General features: G+C 56.4%; 5 protein-coding genes across 5 annotated transcripts in view; 2 read left to right on the top strand and 3 right to left on the bottom strand.

Annotated features, from left to right (window-relative positions):
- The window catches only part of GLOTRDRAFT_39262 (uncharacterized protein), a gene marked incomplete at both ends in the record, with an annotated part of 3257 nt that extends 1208 nt beyond the window's left edge, over positions 1 to 2049 (bottom strand). The window contains 5 exons of the mRNA XM_007865813.1: positions 344 to 719; positions 785 to 893; positions 938 to 1638; positions 1691 to 1897; positions 1951 to 2049. Of these exons, the coding sequence (XP_007864004.1) occupies positions 344 to 719; positions 785 to 893; positions 938 to 1638; positions 1691 to 1897; positions 1951 to 2049 (1492 nt within the window). The remainder of the gene's footprint in view (positions 1 to 343; positions 720 to 784; positions 894 to 937; positions 1639 to 1690; positions 1898 to 1950) is intronic.
- Positions 2050 to 4674: 2625 nt separating this feature from the next.
- Positions 4675 to 6400, bottom strand: GLOTRDRAFT_127335 (uncharacterized protein; the record flags this gene model as incomplete). The annotated part of the gene is made up of 8 exons (XM_007865937.1): positions 4675 to 5128; positions 5183 to 5418; positions 5467 to 5634; positions 5694 to 5740; positions 5792 to 5897; positions 5956 to 6033; positions 6084 to 6146; positions 6200 to 6400. The coding sequence occupies 8 exons, from the start codon at positions 6398 to 6400 to the stop codon at positions 4675 to 4677; spliced, it is 1353 nt and encodes a 450-aa protein (XP_007864128.1).
- Positions 6401 to 7661: 1261 nt separating this feature from the next.
- On the top strand, positions 7662 to 8660 carry GLOTRDRAFT_26028 (uncharacterized protein; the record flags this gene model as incomplete). The annotated part of the gene is made up of 5 exons (XM_007865689.1): positions 7662 to 7703; positions 7756 to 7861; positions 7925 to 8142; positions 8191 to 8417; positions 8480 to 8660. Coding segments are annotated over 5 exons (774 nt in total), but the record flags the coding sequence as incomplete, so codon positions are not given.
- A 387-nt stretch (positions 8661 to 9047) lies between these two features.
- Positions 9048 to 10291, bottom strand: GLOTRDRAFT_115074 (uncharacterized protein). Its single transcript, XM_007865936.1, has 2 exons — positions 10115 to 10291; positions 9048 to 10062 (listed from the first exon to the last, which is right to left on the bottom strand). Exons 1-2 carry the CDS (start codon positions 10258 to 10260, stop codon positions 9858 to 9860), a joined length of 351 nt encoding a protein of 116 aa, XP_007864127.1. The 5' UTR covers positions 10261 to 10291; the 3' UTR covers positions 9048 to 9857.
- A 4428-nt stretch (positions 10292 to 14719) lies between these two features.
- Positions 14720 to 16361, top strand: GLOTRDRAFT_39171 (uncharacterized protein; the record flags this gene model as incomplete). Its single annotated transcript, XM_007865797.1, has 5 exons — positions 14720 to 14818; positions 14872 to 15078; positions 15131 to 15831; positions 15876 to 15984; positions 16050 to 16361. Coding segments are annotated over 5 exons (1428 nt in total), but the record flags the coding sequence as incomplete, so codon positions are not given.
- Between the last annotated feature and the right edge of the window lie 20 nt (positions 16362 to 16381).

Raw genomic sequence — 16381 nt, 5'->3', positions numbered from 1 at the left:
CCCACACATGCTCCTCCTTCATCCGCGGCGCACTTGGGCGCTCCCGCATCGCCATTGTCCGCTCATATGCCGCTTCACCGGCAAAGTCGTCCTGAACGTGTAGGGACGGTCGGGGTGAAGCCCGGGTGCCCACCGAAGCGCGATTATCTGGTCCAGCGGCGGTGTCTTCCCATTTCCGGGCGCTCAGCGGCAGCGGCGCCCACCGCTCCTCGCGCGCGTAGCTCGCGCTCGTCATCTCGACCAGGCGCGACAACGCGCGTCTGTACGCAAACTGCTCGTCCTGGCCTATGCCGAAGAAATCACTACCGACCGTAAGCAAGTAAGTGAGAAAGGAACAACGCACCCGAGAAAATCGACAGCTTGTCCAAAGCCAGCGGCGTCCCGGGCGCCTGCGCTTCCCTTGCCTCCTCCATCCCGGGCTTATCATACATAGCCACATTCGGCCTGTACACCTCCCGCGTCTCTGCGACCGATTCCGCCATCAGCGGGTCCACGTCCACTTCCAGCTCTTTATCCTGCAGAGCGTCGGGGAAGAACAGCCGCTCGTGGTCCGCCTCCGCGAGGCAGATAAGCCGGCAGCGCGCCTCGTAGAGCGCGTCGACGAGCGAGATGAAGCGGCGCGCTTGGTTCTTGGAGGAGAGCTTCAGGATGGGGAGGGCACTGATGGCGAGGGTGTGGTAGGTCGAGGCGAGGGTGAGGTAGTCGGCGGGGCCGAGGTCCTGCGCAAAACATAGTTATATGCGTATGCGGGTAGACGAAGACGGTATATCGGTGCATGGCATACCTGCTCGCACAGTTCGGAGAATGTGAATTTGCAGACGCCGTTGGATGTCCAAGGGACGTGCAGCGGTCGGCCGAAGACGTACAGGGTCTCAGCCTTGGGTTCTTCCGTTCTCATAAGTGCGCGCATATACCGAGCTTGATAAATGCCCCAAACCTACCTCCGTCTCCCACCACATCCCTCACCATCCTCTCAAACACCCCCTCCTCCCCCCACCTCACCCAGCTCCTTAGACCCTCCCCCCTCCCCGCCCTCTCGCTCCTCCAATCCCGCTCCCCCTCCAAGCCGAGCACGAGCACGGGACACCTCACTTTCAACGCCTCGACAAACGGCTCCAGCCTCTCTCTCTGCACGCCATTCCTGTACAGATCCTCGGGCACCTTGTTGCTCGTGCCCACAACGACGCCGCCGAGGCGCCAGAACCACGCGAGCACGTCCGCCAGGAGACTCGCGGAGGAGACATCGAGCAGCTGGACCTCGTCGAAGAGGAGGAGCCAGTGCGTGAGCAGGAGGCGGCGGGCGATGACGAACGGGATGGTGGGCTCGAGGGAAGAGGCAGAAAAGAGGGAGGGCCGGCGGGTCCAATAGGTGGGCAGGGAGCCGGTTTGCACTAGGGAGCGCCAGCGCTCGCGGAGGGCGCGGGTCCAGGGGACATCTGGCGGCGGCTCGCTGTCTAGGGGCTGTTGCGAGCGCACCTGGGCCATGCGCCGCTGGGTTTCCTCCCACACGCCGCGGTAAATCTCGAGGACTAGTTGACTGTAGTGTTTGCGGGCTTTGAATGACGTGGGTATGGTAGAGAACCAGAGGTCTGCGAGGAAGGTCTTGCCGGAGCCTGGTGGACCGGTGAGAAGGAGGCCCTGTGTACAAACCTGTAAGATGAGCTGTGATCAGGAGAGGTTGGGACAGTACCTTCGGTGTCGTGAGAGCAGCTAGCTCTTCAGCGTGGCTCCTCACCGTCGTCAGGGCTTTGCTCTCGGACAGGACTACCTCTTCTTCTTCATCGTGTCGCTTCCACCATTCCACCGGCCCACCTCTGCTCTTCCTCTCAGCCGAAAAATAGTGCGAAGCAATCGTAGGCGGCACATAATCCGCCAGCTCCTTCTGCAGCCTCCTAAGCTGACGATCCTCCAATCAAGCTGGGATTTCCATGGTCGCATGATCAAACGTACCTGCATGACTACCCTAACCTGCTCCTCGTCGTACTTTATCTTCCCTAGCGTCACGAGTCCCCTGTACCGGTCAAGCAAGTCGACCTGCTGTGGCAGCATATTCGGCTCGGGTTCCGTGCTGTACAGCCGTCTGACTTGCGCGGATAGTCCACATTGACGCTTCAAGCATATGCGGCTGCGGCTGCATAGTTAGGAATGAAAGGCCCAGTGTTTCATGAATAAGATTTTGCGCAGCTGAGGAGTTACAGTTCTTGCGTCTTGAAACTCTCGTTAGCATTACTTAGACTTCACACAGGACTCGAACGATACCTAAGGCTTACCCCCTAGTCTCCTAGATAGTCCGCGGAACGCACGGAGCCACACCGATGTCATGACACTGTCAATGGAGAGGAACGACGCTGCCGATCGATCGCTCATATCGAGATCGAGATAAGCTACTACCAGAAATGGTAAATCCCGACTCCCGCATGAAGCAGCCAAAATGGTATGATATATCACGTTAGAGGGGTACCAGCGGGATTAACATTGACAAGACGGCCTTCTGAGGTATATCCACTGCAAAGCTCGTGGCATGGGAGCCTGTTCAAAGAATAGTGGCATATGTGGACAAGATATAGGCCATGAAGTCGGGCTAAACACTCGAACGCAGCGCCCTACGATACTCGACCTGGAATAATGTCACGGTCATATTAGGTGTAAGGTACAGATATTGCGAGCATATCATGCTCGCGGTGAATGCTCAGGTGAGGTGAGGCCTCACAAACCCGTCGAGAACTCGCAACCGGGATAATACTTTGGGGCCATGTCCATCCCGGTTTCACCGAGTCACAACGGCCAGGGCATGTTCTGCGTGTGCTACTACCCCCTGAGGTCTCCGAACTTCATTGCCTGCTTCAATGTTGGTAAGGCTGGGGAAGGTATGACAAAGTTGACCATTATATAGAGGAACATGACGTTGTCTATGGGCTCCAGAGACTAGTGAAGCGCGCACCCATGCCAGCGATATCATTACACCCCGGGGACAGAGCAGAAGGTGGAGTCCCACCATTACCTAGTTGATCCCCCACAAGTCAGTCAAAAGCCTACCCTCCCTGTCTTCCACCCTGAATGCGCAAGACGGTGCCAACTCTCAAAACGGTGCCAATACTGGTGGCCGCCGATGCAAAAGGGCCGACCATTCGTCCCAGTCAACAAACCTAACGACTTGGAGTTGGGGCGCATCGATGGAAAATAAGTTATCGAAGAGGACTGTATAGTCCCTATTTTCACGTGAACCGGCCAAGCCCCAACTTCTGGATTTTTGGGAGAGGGAAGGCCTGCGGAATAATGGGCCAGTCGGCCGCCCATAGGACGATGTGGACTAGGTTGGGCAGCATCGCAAGCAGTTCGGGGATCTGTCCTCGAATACTGCGAGGGGACACAGGCACCGAGAGCAGAGTAATGTTATGACCGATATGAGGAGGCACCAGATGCAAATGTCTGCAAAATTTGAGCGCTCGAAGTGCCCTCAAATCATCTTCAGCTGACAGCCGACCACTATTGCGGACACGGCTGAGGCTGGTGCAGTTCCAGGATGAATAGATCAGGTTCGGGAGCGTTACTGGTGTAAAGGATGTGCTGTGTGGTAACGCCACATTATGCGTATACGTAAGAATCCTCAAACCAGGCAGGGACGATACCGTTTCCCTCCACTGATATAGAGCACCCGCACCACCACCGGGAGCCCAGTCAAGGACGCGAAGGGACTCTCTCAGTATTGCCAGGGACCCCCGTATGTTGTCTGTTATGGAGAGATTTATTCGGAGGTTCTTGGCTGGCCATACATTGAATATGACAAGGGTAGGGATCGAGCGGATGATTTTTGCAAGTAGGTCAAACGGCACGCCCGCGCTTGAAGTGATGCAGACCAGTCTACGAACACATGCACGAAAAGAGGGGACAACATCACTGGATTGGAAGTCGGATACAAGGGTTCGGTGCAAGCATTCGACGCCCCTGGTGTGATCCGCGAGAATAGGATCGGTATGGCGAGCTCTCGCCAACGTTTGCATACGAGGTCCAGAGATTGCTTTGTTCTGTAGGCAATCTTAAGAGCACGAAGTTCTTCTCGTTCCGGAAGAGGAACAATGGTTTCGAAGGGGTTGTATGACTGGCATTGTAAGGCTCCGGTCGCGAACTCGAATATTTCAATCCAAAACTCGGGTGGGAGAACCGATAACACGATTGTTCGTTGCCTCTTCCACCACCCGGGGTCCGCAGTTGATGGCATCGGTGAGCCTCAGGTACAAGGCGACGAGTCGGACGCGGTTCGCGCGGCACCCGCCATCAGAACCAAATGCGTTGTGTACGCGGGTGGAGCCACATCCCGAGCCTTGTTTAGTGTCCCCTTCGGGGTGACATACGAAAAAATTGGAACGATACAGAGAAGATTAGCATGGCCCCTGCACAAGGATGACACGCTTAACCAGAGTGGCAGCTCTACGGAGCTCAATATTTTGACTCTTTTGCTTCCTAAAAACAAAAATCTACTGGATCGTGGGCAATGCGATGTGAATTGCCGTTTTGCTCACTCAGAACTTCATCCGTACATTAAACTGACGGTCTATGTCATTAATGACGTGTTCAATGCGATCCACAGGGGTATAAACTACGAACATGACAAGACGGCTGACCACCAAGGCACCGAGATATGCCATATGTAAAGACAACGCTATCCATACTCGCTCAAGATCTGACACCGTCTGGACCCTGCAAGCTCTGGGAGTCGTCGTTGTGTTCGAGATCCCAGCCGCCGTGCTCCTCTAATGCAGCAAGGCCATTCGGCGGGCCCCGCCCATTACCAGAGTGCATCTCTTGCATACCAATCGAATGCCCCCTCTCAGACAGCGATGGTCTATGCTCAGCTGGATCGCCGCCGCCATTACCAGTGGCTTCATCCAAACTGTCAAGCGACGGCGCCTGTGCCCCCGCAGCGCGGCGGAAGGACAGCAGCTGCGGTCTAATCAGCAGCAACAGGATGACGTTGAAGACGCCGCTGAGGCGGAACAGTGTCTCGGCGAAGAAGGTGCCCCCGGTGAGCGCCGCATTCGGAGAGAACGATGCGGCGCCTTTCAAGTGGAACGTAGTCCAACGGGTCACGCTGAGCGGGAGCACCGTGAACGCATAGACAGCGGGATATCTGCGTATATCTGTTTCAGTAACAACGATAGGAAGATCGTAGATGCCTGCTCACGCTAGCATTCCTCTCAGTGATAAGGGGTTGATTCCTTGCGTCGCGTCTGCGCTGCCCTTGCCACGTCTATGGATGCGGATGCGATACCAGCTGTTGGGATCGAACGAAATGTCGCCCCTCAGGAGGAAGTATAACGGCGGGTATAGTACAATAGATCCGACCAATGCGAACCATATCCAGAGGTACTCCCCCAGAATACGCTGCTTCTTATATGCATCGCCTACCCAGCACCAGAACTAAAATACTGAGATGGATCTGTATATATTCAAAATCGAGAAACTCACTGGATCAGGTAGGATATAGTCCTTCCCCTCGCTTGCGTTGATCCCGGTGGATAGGCCGACGAACAGGGCGTCGTAGACTATAATGACGCAGACCACTATGTAGGCTACCAAGTGATCGTAGGTAAAGCGACCCCAAGCCAGTACGCGGAAAGTGTGGAGGGCGATAGCCTCGAAACGCACACTATGTCAGAATGGTAGAGCGGAAACCGCTAAAAGAGATGATTTACCAAAGTTGCCGCTGCCACGCCCATTTCTCCGAACTCCTGGAGGATTCCTGCGCTACACGTGGGTCTCTGTACGCTCGAAATCCGAGAGGAGAACCTACCCTGCGCAGTGCAGTAGCCCCCGCTGCGGACGATTCCCGTTCTTAACCACTCGATACTTGTGATACCGCCAAGTGCTTGGAAAATCTCGAAGAAGAATAATAAGAGCTAGCCCCCGGGTAGCATGAGTGCTATTTGACAGGAACAAAAGCCAGTGTGAGCTCACCACGTAAATATCCGCTGCTTCTTGGATAAAGCCTACGCGCTGTCTCTCAGCCGAACTGAGATATCGCCAGAGGTTGCGCTGCTCCATGATCAGGCACCTATCTGCAGACTGGACGCCACGGTGCTCACCAGGATCAGGAGAGACGCTAACAAAACGGCGACTCCAGATATCAGCCCGGCTTCGACATCCAACTAGAGTATTAGGGATTAGAATCGTCGGATGAGTGCGAGTCGTGGAGTTTCACCATTAAGCCGAGCTGGTCGCCCGAGGACAGACAGTGAATCGGGGGATGGGGATTGTTACTCCCATTATAGATAGAATTGTCGAAGTCTTGCCACCAGCATCTAGTGCCGTTGAAGCCCGTGATAGAAAAGTTTCCGTAGGGGTCATTGCTTAAGCTTGCATTCGTAGTAAGGCCGGATGCTGTGATACTACCGATATTCATGTCGGCATAAAGGTTCGTCACGACCAGAAGCGAAAGTGGGGTGAGCGTTCTATACCCGCAGAGTGAAGGTCTTATATAGGAATACCTTTGTACTGATAGCAGCGCTTCTTAGTACGAGTGACTGGCGTCAATCGCTGCATAGCAGTGGGCTAGAACAAGGTGTTCACTGTGCTAGTTACGCCTCAAGTCCAGCGCTCCGAGTCAGTGGCGCAGATGTGCATCTGTCAGCTTGGGCGGTCGGGCGTCATGATTCGAACATCCCGAGGTACAGTGAAGGAGAAACATCGGAGTGCATAGCAAGGAGAGCGGCAGCATCTTAACGGTCCCGTTTGCAGCAATATGGCCATGACCCAGGGCGTTACGCCCGTGGCAACTCTGTCGTGCGGCAGTACCACCATCGAGAATAGTCTCTCACTAGATTCTATCCTCAATTTGCATATTGGCGAAGGGATTTATGAGCCAACATGGACGTATTCCAATATTAATACTGACAGGTACAATTAAGGCACATGAGGTTGAGCGCCTTACGAACCCCGAGATGTGATCGCTCCCGTATCGAATCGACACAGGTTCAAACGCTGTGCAATCTGTTGATCTCGTCCCGGTATTGCTATTTCACGAGAGACTGACAGGAGACGAGGACCAAGTGCGTCCGCAAGTAAGGACTCACGTGAATTTGCAGGTATATCTTAGCCTCAGAGTCAGACTCAGAGCGCACCGCCGCTGCCTTTAGACGATGATCCAGCGTTTAATGAACAGCCTTGCCCGACTGAACTCTAACAACGACACCATGCTGCGGTTCCGATGCTCCTTGGTTGCGAGGTCGCTATCAAGGAGCTCTCAGGCTGTTCTGCGAGGGCACTCCCATGTCTTGACACCCACACCAAGTAGACGGCGGACAGAGCACCTCAACAATGTCGAATAACATTCTTCCAGACGGTATCATATGTACAACGGACGAATATCAGCAGTCGAGTGTGACGCTCATGGACCCAAATCGCGTCGGCCCCGCGTTATACTGCCTGACGCGCGGGCAAAGCATCGGACTTGCTGTGAGCGCTCGTCGCATCTACACCTTGGACTTCTCCCCATGCCCCAAACCTTCTAGTTCAGCGTTCAAGCTGGCGTTCTCTCGGTGATAGCCGTGCTTGTCTTATTTCTTCTCATTTGCGTAAGCCAATCTTTATTGATAGCTAATAGCTGCGATATCTGACTGTGTGGGGTATACGATACACAGCGTAATGCATGGCGCTCCCGAGGGCGCAATTGGCAGCTTGTACAGAAGCCAGTGGACCTCTATGTGGTAATTTTCAATTCTATTCAAATTTGGACGGCTGTCACTCACCCAATCCCAGCTGTGCTTGTTCGTCTGTGATCTTATACAAGCGGTCGGGGGCATGATCAACGCCAAATGGGTTACCGAAGGCAAAGTCTACACCGGAGGGTTCTGTACATTTCAAGGTAAATTCAAAGCAAACATGAATAGACCCTCGAAGTATGGCTAAGGTTTGATGCTCCGTACAGGCGCCATTCAGCAAATTGGTGAAACGGGCGTTGCGTTGTTCACACTCGTCATCACACTGCAGACCTTCTGGGGCGTGTGGTGGAGCAAGGGCTCGCACGATGCGCTTGTTTCCTACCTGGTCACTGGGTCAATATTCCTGTTCATCGTCCTCTTCGTCGGGATCAGCGTTGGCATCCACACGCATCCCTCTTCGAAGTACTACGACTTACCCACACCCGTATGTGCGACGTACTCTTACTGAACCTCCTGTGCTAACAGTCATCAGTACTGGTGCTGGATAGGCGGCGCGTACGGGAAGGAACGTATCGCCGGGGAATACTTCTGGATGTGGCTTACAATGAGCGCCTCAATCAGCCTATACGTCCCGCTGTACTTCTTATACCGACGCAACATCACCGTCGACGAGAAGGTATGGTGGAAGTTCGATGTCCACCGGCGCAAGCGGGACGGGGACGACACCGCTCCCGATGCCCACCCGCTCGTCATGTTAGCGTGAGTCAACGATCCATACTCTCGATGCATGTCCCGGGACTGATCGAGAGCCCGCCCTGTAGATATCCTGCAGTATATTGCTTGACGGTGCTCCCGACGTGTATCGCCCGCTGGGTCCAGTTCTATCGCGAGAATCACGACTCGACCGTCGCCACGCCCTCCGCCGCGACCTTCTTCACCGAGTTCCTCTACCGCTCCAGCGGGCTCGTCAACATCATCCTCTACCTCTCCACGCGCGGCGAGCTGCTCTCGCTCGGCGTGTCGAGTGGGCTCGTCAAGGCGCCGTCGCAGATGTCCCTTCCCTTGAAGGACGACGGGGAGAATGGCACCGCGCACGTTGAGGTGACTGTCGTCGAAGCGGATGCGGAGAGGGCTCAGCAGCGGCCCGTACGGGTCAATAGACGACCGACGGCGCCGCCGCGCGGCCTGGGAGCTTTGGACGAGGAGGGATGGGATCTGGCCGACGGCGAGGACGGCGTGAGGCTCTCGACGCTGGCCAACAGGGGCGCAACGAGATGACCACGACTTCCCTTTTACTACAATTAGAGTGCCTAGCTGTCTGCTTTCTGTACGTCAACCGACGAGCTGTATCCCGCGCGTATCATAATGTTTATGTATGTATATATATATGTGTCATTTGCCTGTCTATTGGACGACCTGTATATACAGCTGCAGCATTGTCATATAATAAATAGCCGAGAACGGGTAGGTGGAGTAAGATAATTTTTGTCGACAAACGATGGGATGAATTATACAGTGGTAGAACAAAACAGGACTGGCAGGAAGAAGCGCGTGAAGGCATCCAGTGTAAATAGCGGGGCGAGTCTGCCTAGGTAAGCACTATCAATATAATGGCGAGTAACATGTATGTATGTATAAGTGTATGTACTAGGCAGAGGGGGGGGAGGCGGACAGGCACATTAGAAAGCGTAACCAAGCGTAAGCAGGTTCATCTCTCCGAACCGAGCTTCCGGAATCCGAGTCCTGTCCGATAATGATAATCGGGCGATGGGAGGGGGTTTGTGGAGGCAAAGGAAAGTGCAGCATTGAGGAGAATTAATCCACAAACAAGGTATATCCTGAGAGCGGAGGCTGGTATCGTTGGGAGGGTAACAATATGGGTGGCCCCAAGGCCAATTCATTGCAGGATACAAGCGTGGTTGAGTTGATATGCGTGCGAGAACGGAACGAGGTGAGTCGGTGATGCGAGACCCGGTGACGTCGGTGAATAAGGGCGACTGGAATGGTAACCCAGAAAGCATGCATCACAGAGTCGTTGTGGCGGGCCAATAATAGCAGGAGCGGAATGAAGGGCTGCGGAATGGAGGAAGGAAGGGTTTATGGACACAGTAAGCAAGCAAGTGCGGTGAACCGAGATATCTACATCGAAAGCTGGAGGCATGCCAGGAACACCACTACCACCACGGGGCGAGGACAAGATCAGTCGCGCCCGAGCGCAATCATCCAGCTGGATGGCGGTCGCCTCGGAACGTGCACCTTCAGGATGTCCCCGTCGAACTCGGCACGCACGTGAGCCAGGTCCGCGTCGTAGCCAAATGAGATGCGCCGCTCGAAATGCCCGCCGCCGGGCTCCCAAGAGTCCGCGACGATGTGCAGTATACGTCTCCGGCGCGTCGCGAGGGTACTATAAACAATTCAATATACAGATTTCCCAGCACAAGTATGAAGGCACTCACATCCCGTCCCGCCTAAACCCAGGCAATCTCACAATCAAGCGGTACTCCCGCTGCGAGGTCTCAACAGCGATCCAGCTATCTCCCGGCGGCGGGGCATGCGATAAGAACGGCTCATACGGCGCTGGTCGCCTGGACGTGCTGTCCATGGACTCGGGGCTTAATGGCGGCGGAGGCGGGGTGAGTATCGTCGGCGGCGCGGGAGGGGGTATAGACGAGCTAGAGGCGACGGACAGCGGCGTGCCCGCCGCTCGGGGCAACGTAGCCGGGGACACGGCGGAGCGGGCAGTCGGCATCGCAGGGGCGGAGGCGACGGACGCGGACGTGGACGCCCTCATCAAGGCGGGAGGCGCTGGCGCAGGAGATGGCGAGGGCGAAGGTGATGCGGAGGTGGAGTCGAACATGGGCGGCGAGGCCGCTCGCGTGTCCTCTGTCCTGGGCTCGGGCTCCTCCCTTACGTCGCCGACTTGCTCGACGGTCGGGAGGGTAAAGAACGGCGTTTGCGACGGGAGGGGCAGGCTCGCGGTCGAGCTCCGATCCCACGGTTTCAGCGGCGTCGGGCTGTAGATCTTGCCGCCGTAGGCATCAGTGACATTCGACGTGGAGTACGGCCTGGAGAACGGGGTGATGGGCGCCGACGAGGGCGCGGAGGTGGACTGCTTCGGCTGCAAGGGGTCCTCGACGTGGACCGCGGGCGGCTGCGCAAAGTACTCGCCCTGGTCGCGGCCCTTGCCAGCGACGCTCGGGGGATGGCTCGGCGCCGTCATCATTTCCGCAGAGGCGTTCGAGTCGGAGGTCTTCAGGGGCGGGCGGAGGTGCTTGGGCGGGGCCGGTGCGCTCGGGAGGCTGGTCGTGCTGCTGCTCGAGTTGCTGCTGCTGCTGCTACTACTACTGTCGCTCAGAGAGCCATCGACCAGACCGAGCGGGAAATAGGAATCACGCTGGGCACCGGATCTGTAGGAAAGAGGGTTCTGTTTCGGAGACACAAAGTCATTAGGTTTATCGATCGACGATCCACGTGTGACGCGGGATGTCACAGCGCAAGCACTCACCGATGCACTCGCTGTCGAAGAAGCCGCAATAGGAGAGCCGGGGTGTTCAGCAGAGCTCACGACACGCGATGATGTGCGTGAATGCGTGGCCGGGGGAATTGATGGCGTGCGTTGGGGATGATATAAGGGGGTCGGGAAAGGGATTTCGGCAGGCGAGTCGAAGGATGCGTGACGTTTCGAGAAGGATATCTGGCGCGGGGGAAGGACCGGCCGCTCGACTCTAGACGTAAAGGTCTTGGAGCTGGTGCGCGAGTGGGCGGGGCGATGTGCAGCTGGTGAAAAAGAGAGTGGTCAGCAACAGCGAGCACGACGACGACCAAGGCAGCAGCGACGACGGCAACGCGCACGGCAACAACACACAACGGAACGGAATTAGACGAATGCATAATATCATAACACAATTTGGGACAACCGTTTAGACGGCCCGGACGCGATCGACAGGGACTGGGAGTCTAAGCGAGTCTAATCCCACGTGGTTGCCGTCCGAATTCAGCCAGGGGCAGCAGCGGGGACCCGACGACTGGCAGCCAGGGACAAGATCGAGCATATCGTGGCTTGCATGCCATCCACGATCATCCTCGACTCTCCACGGCGTATCGCTGCTGCCTCTGCTCTGCCAGACTTGCGCGAAATACCAATGCGCAATACCAATGCGCAATACAAATCGCCTGCAGCCCGCTTACGTGGACCGAGTGCAGCCCGAAATACAAACGAGAACACGCGAAATACCAACTCACCGTGATGCACGCCATCTGGCCCTGCCCTGTTCTCGTCGCGGCGATCTGCCTTGTGCTTCATCTGCTCTTCCTCCTCCCTTACCAGGTCAAACGAGTCTCCGAACTGCAAGTGCGACGGCGGCTGCTTGAACTTGACGGCCACGTCTGCGATGGACAGCTGCTGCAGCGGGCTGGACAGCTCCGGCGAGGACGGCTCGGTGGACTCGGAGCTCGTGAGCGACGGCCGCGACGACGAGCTGGACGACGGCGAGGGGCGCGGGTCGTGGTGGTAGTTAAAAGGCATGGTCGGACAGACGCCTGCACTCGCCCCGCCGAGGACAGCTCGCGGCCTGAGGAGTTGTGGGGTTGTGGCGCGGCCATCGCGCCGAACGCTTCTGAGCCGGCCGAGCAGTGACGTCACTGCTTCGTGGCGGTGGCGCCCTTCCCTTGTCCGGTCGCCCGCCGCTTCTTTGACAGCGCGCTCTGATTGGCAGGCCTGTGCTGCTGCTGTGATCTATCATTCTATGCCTCCTCTCTGCCACTGTCCCAGCTGCGCTGTCTCCTGTGCCCGTGCTGTGAATCCGTCTGCGCGTCTCATCATGTCTGACGCTCCATGCTTTAATTTTTCAAGGGTGCTTACATCACACAGCTATTGTGGAGCAACTCTTGGGCATAGCCGACACGTCAGTCGCCGTCCTTCGCGAAGCGCCTGCTGTACCGAAGCCTTGTCTCGCCTTATAGAAGGTAAAGTACCACCTGGCCGTGGCCCACTGACATAAGGATCCCCCATGGGTCGCGGTACAAGGAAGCGTAAAGTTCAGCAAGATAACTCCCTGATATCCACTCACTCCAAGCCTTCAGTATCACTGGGAAACTCCCAGCGCGAGGACAGCGGGGCCGGCGGGCCATCGCCTGGCAATCAAAGCAATATCCGGACGACGTGTGCGAAGGACCGTTCTAGAACAAGATCATTGTCGAGGCGGCGGTACCGTCGCTTGTGCTCGCAACGCGTTATATCGAGAAGCACTTCGCTCCTGGTCATCTGGTCTTTCTTCGAGAACCATGTGGAAGACCAGATGACGCTATCTGCGCAAGCCCAACATCGCGCTCGTTATCTCTCTCGCATTTGTCTCCTCCCCTCGAAGGACGAGCGGTGAATATTATCTCTGAATCTGCGGCTCGTTACAGCGATATTGGCTTCATTCGATGACCTGGGTATAGGACTCCAATATAACTCTCTTATCCCCTGCAGTCTTTGGAGCTGATATAGTTATATGGCTTCCTCTTCGCTCCTAATCGCGGAGGTTTGCAACTTCTACAGAATCCTTGTTTCTCTCCACTCGCCTGAAATCCACCACGCGGCCCTATGTCTCGCGTTTTTGACGCTATAGGTATACGACCTCAATACAACGCTCCAATCCTCTTTTCATCACAGCTGATGCCGCTTCCTATCCGCTCCTAATCGCGGAGCATCACAACTTCTGCAGGATCGTGGTTTCTCCCCGCTCGCCTGAAATTCGACACGCGGCTCCTGGTCTCTCATTCCGCTCTTTGTCGCAGTAGGAGCTTGTACCGTTCTTCGCGAAGGCTCGGGTGCTCTGGTGCTGGACGTCGGTGTTAGTGCGCGACTACTGCATGGTGTTTCCCGGTTCCCGCGCATTGAGGGAGCAATTACACCCGCGGTTCGGGTGTGTGGGGAGCTGGCGTAGAGTGGGTGGCAAAATCGCAGGTTATTTGTGGTATATTTGTTGGGGCAAGTTTCTCCGATCCCGCACCCGCTTGTGAACCTGGTCCCCGGCATTTAATTCGTGGTATCCGGTGGAAGCCTAGCGGCTCGTTTATCTGCAGATTATCTGCTCCAGGTAGAGTATTTCTCTGGCTCATCTCACTGGAGGCTCCCGGCGGCTCGAATAGCGGGAGCGAATTATCATAAGTGGTGCGGAATCCGGACTTCTAGCATGCTGTGGAGTAAATGGGATCTCGCTGATTTTTAGTTATCTCCTCCGGGCTCCTGCACCGGAAGGAAGGAGTGTTGCTCTCGTAGCTGTGCACTGATGAGGTATGTACTGGCTGTAGTGACTCGTGGTAGGCGTCACGACGCTGCGCAGTGTTGCTAGCTACCCTACAGTGCGCACCCGGTAGTATCGGAGCAGGAGCGGGTATGGTCCGGAGGCGGTACTACAGCTGGTTGTATTGACAGGGAATTCTCAGCGGCTGTTTCATTATAAATACGTGTGTATGTGGACGGATCTACAGGCCTTCAGGCTGCGGAAGTGTGTAAAGCATCCTTTCATGGAGTACGGAGAATGTCGGGTACTTCCATGCAAAAACATATGCATGGGACCTGGTCATGTCAGAGACCGCGCACCCTAAACGTATACGCTGTCCCAGCCACATGTTGTGGCTTCACGTTTCATCGATGATGGTACGAATGCGGGGCCATTAGCCCTTCCATCACGCCAAGAGAATCGGGATTTACCATTTCTGGTATGTAGTAGCTTATCTCAATCTCGATACACTGATACGATTGAGGCCAGCGATCGTTTGGCAGCAGCGTTCTTCTTGTATTGACAGTGTCATCGGTGTGGCTCCGTGCGTTCCGCGGACTACCTGTAGCTAGGGGGTAGGCACTGTTCGAGTCCTGTGTGAAGTCTGGGCTAACGGAAGTTTGGAAGTGCAGAAAAATACAGCGCAGACTCAAGCTCAGGCTTCGACTCTGATTCATGAAACACTGGGCCTTTCATTCCGAACTATGCAGCCGCAGCCGCATATGCTTGAAGCGTCAATGTGGACTATCCGCGCAAGTCAGACGGCTGTACAGCAAGGAACCCGAGCCGAATATGCTGCCACAGCAGGTCGACTTGCTTGACCGGTACAGGGGACTCGTGACGCTAGGGAAGATAAAGTACGACGAGGAGCAGGTTAGGGTAGTCATGCAGGTACGTTTGATCATGCGACCATGGAAATCCCAGCTTGATTGGAGGATCGTCAGCTTAGGAGGCTGCAGAAGGAGCTGGCGGATTATGTGCCGCCTACGATTGCTTCGCACTATTTTTCGGCCGAGAGGAAGAGCAGAGATGGGCCGGTGGAATGGTGGAAGCGACACGATGAAGAAGAAGAGGTAGCCCCGTCCGAGAGCAAAGCCCTGACGAGGGTGAGGAGCCACGCCGAAGAGCTAGCTGCTCTCACAACACCGAAGGTACTGTCCCAACCTCTCCTGATCACAGCTCATCTTACAGGTTTGCACACAGGGCCTCCTTCTCACCGGTCCACCAGGCTCCGGCAAGACCTTCCTCGCAGACCTCTGGTTCTCTACCATACCCACGTCATTCAAAGCCCGCAAACACTACAGCCAACTAGTCCTCGAGATTTACCGCGGCGTGTGGGAGGAAACCCAGCGGCGCATGGCCCAGGTGCGCTCGCAACAGCCCCTAGACAGCGAGCCGCCGCCAGATGTCCCCTGGACCCGCGCCCTCCGCGAGCGCTGGCGCTCCCTAGTGCAAACCGGCTCCCTGCCCACCTATTGGACCCGCCGGCCCTCCCTCTTTCCTGCCTCTTCCCTCGAGCCCACCATCCCGTTCGTCATCGCGCGCCGCCTCCTGCTCACGCACTGGCTCCTCCTCTTCGACGAGGTCCAGCTGCTCGACGTCTCCTCCGCGAGCCTCCTGGCGGACGTGCTCGCGTGGTTCTGGCGCCTCGGCGGCGTCGTTGTGGGCACGAGCAACAAGGTGCCCGAGGATCTGTACAGGAATGGCGTGCAGAGAGAGAGGCTGGAGCCGTTTGTCGAGGCGTTGAAAGTGAGGTGTCCCGTGCTCGTGCTCGGCTTGGAGGGGGAGCGGGATTGGAGGAGCGAGAGGGCGGGGAGGGGGGAGGGTCTGAGGAGCTGGGTGAGGTGGGGGGAGGTGGGGGTGTTTGAGAGGATGGTGAGGGATGTGGTGGGAGACGGAGGTAAGTTTGGGGCGTTTATCAAGCTCGGTGTATGCGCGCACTTATGAGAACGGAAGAACCCAAGGCTGAGACCCTGTATGTCTTCGGCCGACCGCTGCACGTCCCTTGGACATCCAACGGCGTCTGCAAATTCACATTCTCCGAACTGTGCGAGCAGGTATGCCATGCACCGATATACCGTCTTCGTCTACCCGCATACGCATATAACTATGTTTTGCGCAGGACCTCGGCCCCGCCGACTACCTCACCCTCGCCTCGACCTACCACACCCTCGCCATCAGTGCCCTCCCCATCCTGAAGCTCTCCTCCAAGAACCAAGCGCGCCGCTTCATCTCGCTCGTCGACGCGCTCTACGAGGCGCGCTGCCGGCTCATCTGTCTCGCGGAGGCGGACCACGAGCGGCTGTTCTTCCCCGACGCTCTGCAGGATAAAGAGCTGGAAGTGGACGTGGACCCGCTGATGGCGGAATCGGTCGCAGAGACGCGGGAGGTGTACAGGCCGAATGTGGCTATGTATGATAAGCCCGGGATGGAGGAGGCAAGGGAAGCGCAGGC

Source organism: Gloeophyllum trabeum (assembly GCF_000344685.1).
Source record: "Gloeophyllum trabeum ATCC 11539 unplaced genomic scaffold GLOTRscaffold_00004, whole genome shotgun sequence".
In the NCBI taxonomy this organism is placed as follows: domain Eukaryota; kingdom Fungi; phylum Basidiomycota; class Agaricomycetes; order Gloeophyllales; family Gloeophyllaceae; genus Gloeophyllum; species Gloeophyllum trabeum.
This window is presented reverse-complemented; position numbering and strand designations above follow the sequence as displayed.

Bases quoted from the DNA above. Each gene is read 5' to 3' on its own strand.
- GLOTRDRAFT_115074 (XM_007865936.1), bottom strand. From the start codon at position 10,260: ATGGACAGCACGTCCAGGCGACCAGCGCCGTATGAGCCGTTCTTATCG. The intron at 10,063-10,114 runs GTGAGTGCCTTC...AATTGTTTATAG, and splicing joins GGGTTTAGGCGGGACGGGAT to TACCCTCGCGACGCGCCGGA.